Here is a 9,686-nt window from a genome sequence, read left to right as displayed (position 1 = left end):
TTAAGAATTATGTTGATGTTTTTCCCATAGAAAAAGAAGGAGGGAAAAAAAATTCAGTTGGTTTCATCCCCTCACTCTTCTTGAGGGACAGGACATCACTTATTTAATGCACACAAAACTGTTAGAACATATGTTTGCTATAACATAATTCTAACGGAAAACAGTATTATTTATGTTTCAGATTTATTTGAAGCTACAATTAATTAGGAAAACATGGATGTACCCAATTTTTACAAAAACATAGTTGAATCTTTAGCAGAACAGACTCTACATGTATAAGAAGAAGAAAATGATCATTTGTTACATAAGATTTTAAATGAACGAATTGTGTTTCCTGCACCAAGAGCTAGCATGCATGAATGCTTGTTGAGAGAGTGTTTCGCTGAGAGTTATGTGACGAGGATGATGACGATGTCAAACTGCAAACAACAGAAATAAATGTTAACTTTCTTGCAATAATTAAAGATGAAGAAGATAAAAAGCCAACGAAGGATGTAAAATTTTGAAAAATTTAGATGCAATGGAAAGCTGATAATAGTAAGAAGAAGGAATGAAATCATAATGAATATTTGCAAGGAAAAACTAATTAAATACCTATTCCAGAATATCTTTCCAGTAGGAGCTGTAGTAGTCATCATCGATCAGCTTCTCCCAGCCCTCAAAAACAGTGTAGGTAGGCGTGCCAGTGGAGTAGTTTGATGGGTTACCCTTGCTTTCTTTTTGGTTAACGATGGAAGTTCCAGGGGAGGTTGAGGCTGAAACCAATGCAGGAAGTGGATTTTGATCTGTTTGAGTACCATAGGAACTGCTCAAGCTGTTATTGTTGATGTTAAGGCCTTCAGGGCCAAATCCACCTTCATAGCTAGCCCATAAATTCGAGATAGCTTGGAAGTCATTGGGTGGTGCTTGAGGGGTAGCAAGTGGGTTAAAGAGATCCTGAGATACTGGGTTAAATGGTTCCTTGGTATTGCAGATGGTTGCCCCATTGCCCAATCCTTCAAACAGGTTAGGATTTTGGGATCCTAAGAGACTGTTGTTCTCAAGATTTGTCAGTGTGTTGGTATTCATAATCTGCAACAGATTTCGCAACAACTGGATATTGGCTAACTGAGTGGCATCTGCCTGTAACTGTAGAAAATTGTCCAATGGATCTGCCGTATTGCCAAACTGTGCTGCGCCAAGAAACTGAGAGAGATTCAAGAAATGATCTAGATCAGTCCTTGGCTTGTGAGTGTTTGGGTCAATCCCCATTTGAAGAAGCTTCTTTCTTATGTGAGTATTCCAAAAGTTTTTTATTTCGTTGTCGGTCCGTCCCGGAAGATGGTTAGCAATCCTTGACCACCTGCAAGTTCAAGTAAATGGGAAAGATTAAAAACCATTTTAAGGACAAATATTGACAGCACAAATATGTAAGCTAGCTGAAAAGGAAAAAGGAAGAACTGCATACTTGTTTCCAAGAACAGAATGAAGGTTGACGATGACTCGTTCTTCTTCCTCAGAAAATTTTCCTCTCTTGATATCAGGCCTCAGATAATTTGTCCACCTCAATCTGCAGCTCTTCCCGCACCTATTCAACCCTGCAAGCTTAGGGAGTGCTTTCCAGTTTTCATGACCGTTCCTCTTAATATAATCAACTAGCTTCTCATCCTCCTCCGGCGTCCATGGCCCTTTCTTGAAGTCACTGCCATGGCTACGAGGAGACCTAACCATTCTGTCAAGTTTAACAGAAATAAACCAAAGCAAGACGGGAGAGGTTCTGGACAGAAATGTCGACTTGAAATGTCTTGAGGTATCAGACAAGGCGCTATGACTTTAGTTCTTTTTTGTTTTTTTATCAGACATGCTGCTTATAAATAGTTGCACGAGAGACGTAATTGAAATGATAAAGGTCGTCTTCGTTCTTTTATTAGTATGATATTCTTAAAAGCTTCCAAAATCAAGGCAATTAGGGGAAGGTCGATTTCATAATAAAATCTCGGTGTTTTTCAAGAAGAGGGAAATCAACAGGCAACTACTAAAATCATCAAGATTAGGTAGCGCAAATGTCATGTAGAAAAAGGGAGCAATATGTGTATGAATTTCAGAAAGGGGTCCCATCAAATTTCTCCTCAAATTTCAGAAAGATTATGTGATTCTTTTTCATCCAATATTATAAAAATTTCTCCTCACGAATTCAGCTTTGATGGCTGACAAGTTATAATTGTTGGCCAATAAATTTGAAATATTTCTCGGAAACTTCAATTACAGTAGATAGGACTAGAAGACAATTGCTATTGTGATTTGTTTGGTGCATTTGTATATATTATTGAAAAATATGATAAATACAACATCAACTTTCAGTGATTTTAACTCAATGATGTGCGATTACGAACGTCCCTCCCGTTAATTTTCAAAAATTAATTTGAGGGGAAAAAAAAGGAGAATAAATCATTAGATCATGAGATGTTCTTGGAAACTAACTATTTAACTAGCTATACCATTCATTCCCTTTTAGTCTAAATGAAAAATTCTATTTATTCATTAGAGTTTTACGGGTTTTCTGTGAGCTTTAAAGGGTTTTTATTAAAACTTTCTTTCATTTTGGTTCTCGATTTTACAATGTTTACCTTTGAGTAATCATATCTGATTTGATTTATATTTTATTTCTTGATAGTGGAGAGATAAAACAATTAATTAAGGAGAGAAAAGAGTGGAAAGAGAGTTTATGTAAAGAGTGGAAAGTGAAGTGGAGAGCATAGCCAGCCATGTATATATATGGCTGCTAAAGTCTAGCTTTTTTTGGCATTTGTTTACATAAAAAATTGTTCTGTTACTGTTCTCAGGAGTGATAAAGAGGAGAGGATCAAGAAAGAGGCAGACAAGCTGAGTTCGAAGTTGTGTTTGTTGTATTTGTGCTTTGTGTTTTTGAGTTTATTCTATTTTATGGGGTAGATTGTTCTTGGGTGCATGCGAGTTTTCAATACCTTGTTTGGCTCAATTTTAGATATAATATATATGAGAATAATTTAATTATTTTATCTGATTTGAAATTTTTTATTTTTTGAAACAATGAAAACAAAAAATTAAAGAAATTAAAGAAAATTCAATGTGATTAACTGTAAATATTTTGAAGTTTAAAATTAGTCTGAAGGTTAGGATGCTTTTTTGAAGGTAAAAAAATTTGGAAAGATATAACCATTAACCTTCTAGTTTTTTTTTTTTTTTTTTTTTTTTAAAGGCTAGGAACACAAACCAAGTCTAAGCACACTTGTGATTGGCTTGCCTCACCCTTTCCAATTTGTTTTTGTTTTTATTTATTTATTTCTTTTATTTTTAAACATTATCAAATTAATCTTTTTTCAAATAAAATGATTAAATTAATATTTTTTTTAAATCTAATCTTATCATACTTAAGATTAGGGTTTTTATGCTAATATTAATAATTATCTTATGAATAATAATATATAAAAGTAATGAGCTTATTAATTTTAAAAATCTAATCATTTCATTTCTATTAGAGTTTTTATTTTTATTTTAATTAATAATTTTATAAATAATAATATATAAAATTAATGTGAGAATTTTAAAAATTATTTTTTCTAATGAATAATAAAAAAAGAATATTTTTTATTTTTTATACAATTTTTAAAGTATAGTTATTACTTTATTTTTGTCATGCAATCTTAAAAACATCGATAAGGCATCTTTGTTTTCCTTTTTTTATTATTATTGAAAATCAAACTTAATTTTTTTTCAAAAAAATCAAAGAATAAAGGAAAATAAAGTATGGTTTTTAAAAACGTAAACTCATAAACAACGGCAAGAAAACATTAATTAAATAGAAAAGTTTGTAAAAAAACTATAAATATAAATGAAAAATTTCCCCTCCAATTAAAAATAATATTTCAGTAAAGCATCAAATTAATAAACTAAAAGTTGAGAAAGATTTGATTATTTAAGCTATTTATATCATGGAACACACACACACATTCATTCAAATTTTCCGGTGGTAGTCAACCCGTTGCATAATAATTTAATTATTTGAATATTACATGTAATGTTTAATTAAATATGTTAGAGGTTTTTTTTTTTTAATCTTGAATTTAATAAAATAAAATGTTGAGAAAACTAGGATAGATGTATTATCAAATACAAGTATAACAGTCTCCAAGAGGCATAACATGATGACAAAGAGCTTGAAATCTGTACAACAGGTCTCGAGTTCGAGTCAGGACGTGCATCTTTTGTAAGAGTCTGGGATAATTGAGATTTTACTCGTTCACCTGAACCCACAAAATACGCTTTCCGGGAGGTGGAATTTTCTCGAATAAAAAAAAATACGAGTATAACAAAGTTTAATGTTAATAACAAGTATTTGACAATTACAATTTGTTAGAGTGAATATTATATCGAGAAAATAATTTTTAAAAAGTATATTATGAGTTGAGAAAGAAGTTTTTGTTAATTTATTTTAAATTATTTTTAAAAAAATCTGAATGCTATTGATTTTATAATATATGATTTATCAATTTCATGTACAATACTTTATTTGAGCATATCTTTGTTCAACTTAATTTCAGTTTGTTTGAATTTTTACTAGATTAGTTGGAAAAAAAAAATCAGAAATTTTACTTTTTGACGGGCGTGGCAACTAGTGGGCCAGCAAGCTCATTACAATTATAAGAAAATATTAAAAAAAATTAGCTTTTAACTGTTGAAGGGGCAAAAAAATACACTTGATACTTGAAATTATTAATTTTTTCATGTTTCTTATATTTTTAGATTTTTATATTTAAGTCAAAAATTTATTTTTCTCATGTTTTAGTTATTTATTTAAATGTTAAGAGAGAAGATATAAAGTCACCAGAAATAAAAGAAATGATTAATGATATAAATTTTATTTTTCTCGTATTTTAGTTTTGATTTTGAATTTATAGATTAATTAAATGGTGTTTTTAAATACGGTTACTGATGTTGCTTTAATTTTCCAAGGTTAAAATAGGTAGAAATATGGTTTTTGGGGTCTTACCTTGATATCCAGAAGAAAAAATTGCTACACTGTGAGGCATGTCGTCTATACAGACAAATAACGTGTTGTGCATTCATTAAAAAAACATGTGGACAACACATTGTCACCCATTAGACTCGACGCCTTTTTCTTTTTCTTTTTAATAACATTATCGAACAGTTCTTCGCGGCAATGCACGGACAAAGGATTAGTTAATCGCTGAAACTACTAACTAGGATTCTTCAGATATTTAATTATTTTTTATGATGCCTTGATGTCGTCATCTCGTTGGTCAGCAAGTTTGTTCGTTTCCTCCTATTTTCACATGATTTGAAGCTTTATGTCCTCTGTCTCGAATTATTAAAATATAATAACAATAATTTTTTTTTTATTTGGGAGTGTCTGGCTAGTTTGCAAATCTCGACTAATCCTTGTAGATCCTGAAATTAATAATTATATAAATCTTTAATAATCATCGATATTAATAATTATAGGACTCAAACCTGAGATCAGATAAAACAAACTTTTTAATTCTAAATTTTTATCAGTATACCACCTACTAAATAGTTAACAATAATAAAAATACATGCTTGGCCTCGAACTGTCCTTGTAAATTGTAATGGTGCCACTGCTGGTCCATCATTTCACTATAAAAAAAATATAAAAAAGGAAATTAGCGAGAAAAAAATGGATGATTGATCAACCGATATTCGTTTACCAGCCAGCAGAAGCTGCAACGTTTTACCTTAAGACAAGGTTGTTTTAATAGGAGTTTTTAAAAATTTTATTTATTTTTCAAAATTTATTTTTATGTTTAAAATTATTTTGATATATTGATATAAAAAATAAATTTAAAATAATAATAAAAATATTATTTCAATACATTTCAAAATAAAAAACACTTTAAATAATAAAACCACTATCATTATCATACCAAATTAGTTTTACCTACAAAGTTTTAGTCTTGAATTCAAATTCAAGATATACACGTGTTCAAAAGAGTCCTATTTTAGGTACTTAAAGTAAAAACAAGTTGATGAACAAAACAATGGATAAGAAAACAATGGATAAGGTATATAATTGGAAGATTTTACTTTGACAATAATATTGTTTCCATTAAATTGGCTTTATTTAAGAAGTTTAGAGTACCCGTACATGAGAATAATAACTAGGTATTTGACTCGCACTTCGCTATAAGTTAAATATTCAACAAAAAAATTGTATACACAGGCCTTCTCAACACGTTTGCGTAGTTAAAAAAATTCTAAATGAAAATAAAAAAATTTATACATACATTTAATCAAATAAATTAAACATCATGTGTGTTAATAAATGAAAAAAATAAAATATAAATGATAACTAAAAATAAAAATAGAAAAATTAAAAGATAAGTGTAGATAAAGATATTTAATCTCGCAAGGTGAGATATTTATTCGGTTGTGTTTACTATATTTGTTTATTAAAATAATTTTTTTATTCAATCAAATGATAATAAAAATAGACATATTAATTTATTGAATAAAATAAAAGAAAAAAACCAGGCTGCTGGACCTAGCAAGTTAGGCTAGCTCGCTTGACCCATTTCTTTAGGGCAGGCCATGACCACTAGACCCTTATTTTCTTTTGCTGCATATGTCTCTCGCACCAAATTGTTTTTTTGTTTAAATCAAATAACACGTCATTTGATGTTGCCTAGATTCTGGCCACTATGGTGGCTAGAAAATTAAGATTCAATTTTTTTGACCTAAAACCCCATTTTTTTCAATCTATTTTGACAAAAAACACTTAAAAAACACCTTAGGAGCCATGACCTCAAAAAATAAAAATAAAAACCATCCAAAAAACTGAATCAACTCGAAACCAAAAATCAAATTAGGCTTAGATCTGTTTTTTCAAGGAAAAACAATACCCAATATGAACTCCCCTCATCAAATGGAACCATTTAACACAAATATCAATTGTTTTGGTGGTCTATATCGGTGTCAATGACATTTTCTCTCTCTATCATTGGAATCCGGTGGCCTCTCTCTATTCAGGAACTGAAAAATAACAAAAATAAACTTTTGTACCAAAATTGAATTTGAAAAATATTAAGGTACCAAAATTGTGTAATTTGTGTTATTTTTTAAGTTTGGGAACCAAAGTATATTTGTAGCTGAAACTTATGACACGCTACTTATGTTTGATATCTTTTTCATTCTAGTCCCTCTTCTTTGAACCCCATCTTTTTCTAAAAAAATCATAATCAATTAGCCTTCAATTAAAATTAAATCATCAAAAAACAAAATTTAAAAACCAAAATGAATTTTTAACAAATACACTGTACAACATATTGCCATTGTGATTATATGTTCATGAACGGTAGCTGCCTTTACAGTAAATAAAAAACCCACACGTTTTAAGTTAAAGTATAATAAATAATATTAATAACGCACCACCAGAATTCTCCCGGCTTTTATTAAGCTTCTTTGCTGATCCAAATTTCTACCAAAATAACCTCACCTACGTTGCTTTTACGTGGAATACTCAGCCGACGTTGTTAGGTATGTTTTAGTCAACATATAGCACAATGAGAAACAGCATTAAGGATTAGTTCAAATCACGTTGAAAGAAACCAAGAGGTTCAAATTACTATATATTTCCTTCATGCTTGCATGAAAAGCTGGGTTTTAATTTTTTTGGTAGTTTATAAATATATAGTACTAGCACATTTAATAATTATAAAAAAAACTAATCCCGTGCCCAAGGGGTGTATTACTATTTATTACAATAATATAACTACTATTTTGCCCATTGGTTATTTTATCTTTTGCTTTTATTTCGGGGTAAAACAGTCTTTTCATCATGATATAATGTCTTTAATTTAAGGATTGTGCGAGGTTATTTTAGTAATTGTATTTCTTAATGTACATTAAAATTACTAATGTAACCCTTGAATAAAATAATCTAATGTCTTATATACAAGGGTGTTTTTGTATTTTTATATTTGATAGAATAATATAATTACTACATTACTCTTGTTATTCGAAATTTTAACCTTGGCTTCAGGAGCTTGATTGTAATTTCATCATGTTTTGTTTGTTATTATTGTTTAGTTCCAAGGGTATTTTTGGTTTTGTAAAAAAAATAAACAAAAATGTTATTGACATGTGCCCTCGCACGCGTCAACCACTTCGCCGCCTTCTGGTGGCGCGTGTGGTTGGTTTTGGTGGTTTTAACCGTGATTTCACTTCATCATTTGATTTATCTCGGTATCCTCTTCCTCTCTAGGTGGCGCGTGTATTGTGTTTCAGGGGTAGTATGACCCGAAATTGCTTTTCTTTTATTTCTTTCCCTTCTTTTTCTTTCTCAGATTGCGTGCTGACCATTCAAAAAAATCATACCAACCTTCATTTTAGACTAAGTCCATTGGTAACCCCTTCGTAAAAAATAATTAAAATAAAATATTTATTACAAATTTAAATATTTATAAGTTCGAATAAAATTAATTTAGAATAGAGACGTCGGAGGAGACAGGTCTTCGTCGAGATCGTAAGGCCATTAAGAAAAAGCACATGTACCATCCACATGTGATCTCATCTTCATTATCAATTGACGGAGTTTGGCTGTCTTAACACTGAAGCGTTTATAATCAACAGCAAGCTGGGTCGTTCAAGCTTGAACTTGTCGGTCTAAAATATCCTCAAACTTCAAAATTTAGGATAACAGTTAATTGAAACAGGATTTGAAAATCAAGATGTGGATCATAAAAATGAAGGAATGAAGATTCTTGCACATGAAGGCGAGGTTCGGACCATGAAATCATTAATTAAATTAGATTAGTATCCAAAACTAGATATGATAAAAATAATAAACTTGCAGGAAATCTTAGCGCGTTAGTTGGTTTTGACTTGTTTAGAAGCTCAACATATCTCTCCTCCTTCTCTCAACAGTGTGGAGAATTATGGAAGACGAACTTCTTTTAATCGGAAGCTCAAGATCTCTTAAATATTTCTTTACACTGATCACAGATACTTTGACAATAACGATGAGGAGACAGTGACATATGCTCTGACAATTTGTCAATCTCTATTGCATCATTATCCCCGATGACAAGCAAGTAAAGAAGAAAAATGTCTGCTAGATGAAAATAATTGAAAACATAATTAAAAAGGTCCCATTAAAAATAAAAACAATAATGAGAGACGCCGGCCCTACGTTCTTTACATCTTCAAACACTGTTGTCCAGTTTACTTATCAAACTTGGTTTCCCTAGAAGAGGAACATAAGTAAAGTTGCCATTGGAGAAGAAAAAACAACAGTAAGCTCAGAGTAAGACAACAGAGGAGAAAGAAAGGGGAAAACAAACTTGCAAGAAACATCCTATATAACTTAGTATATGGCGAATTCGATCAAATATCAGAATATGTATAATAATATTGATATATATATCAGCTATCATCATCGTTATTAACGGTATAATTTAAATTATTGAGATTAAATAACTACCAGTTAACAATCTTTTTCATTTTGAACTGCGACAGATACGTACGTCCCATATGCAAAACAAACCTTAATTTGATGTGTAAACAAGAAGGACGGGGATTAATGCTGTGTTTGATGACTAATTTAATTACATTAATTTTTATTACGTAATTCATTGATCACAACTATTCAGTTCATCAATATAATAACCTGTAAAATTTATCATAATTATATA

General features: G+C 30.3%; 1 protein-coding gene across 1 annotated transcript; it reads right to left on the bottom strand.

The window, feature by feature from the left end:
- Positions 1-133: 133 nt before the first annotated feature.
- On the bottom strand, positions 134-1,965 carry LOC18094145 (transcription factor MYB53). The gene is made up of 3 exons (XM_006368317.3): positions 1,448-1,965; positions 595-1,342; positions 134-419 (listed from the first exon to the last, which is right to left on the bottom strand). Exons 1-2 carry the CDS (start codon positions 1,708-1,710, stop codon positions 595-597), a joined length of 1,011 nt encoding a protein of 336 aa, XP_006368379.1. The 5' UTR covers positions 1,711-1,965; the 3' UTR covers positions 134-419.
- Between the last annotated feature and the right edge of the window lie 7,721 nt (positions 1,966-9,686).

This window comes from Populus trichocarpa, chromosome 1 (genome assembly GCF_000002775.5).
Source record: "Populus trichocarpa isolate Nisqually-1 chromosome 1, P.trichocarpa_v4.1, whole genome shotgun sequence".
Classification (NCBI taxonomy): domain Eukaryota; kingdom Viridiplantae; phylum Streptophyta; class Magnoliopsida; order Malpighiales; family Salicaceae; genus Populus; species Populus trichocarpa.
This window is presented reverse-complemented; position numbering and strand designations above follow the sequence as displayed.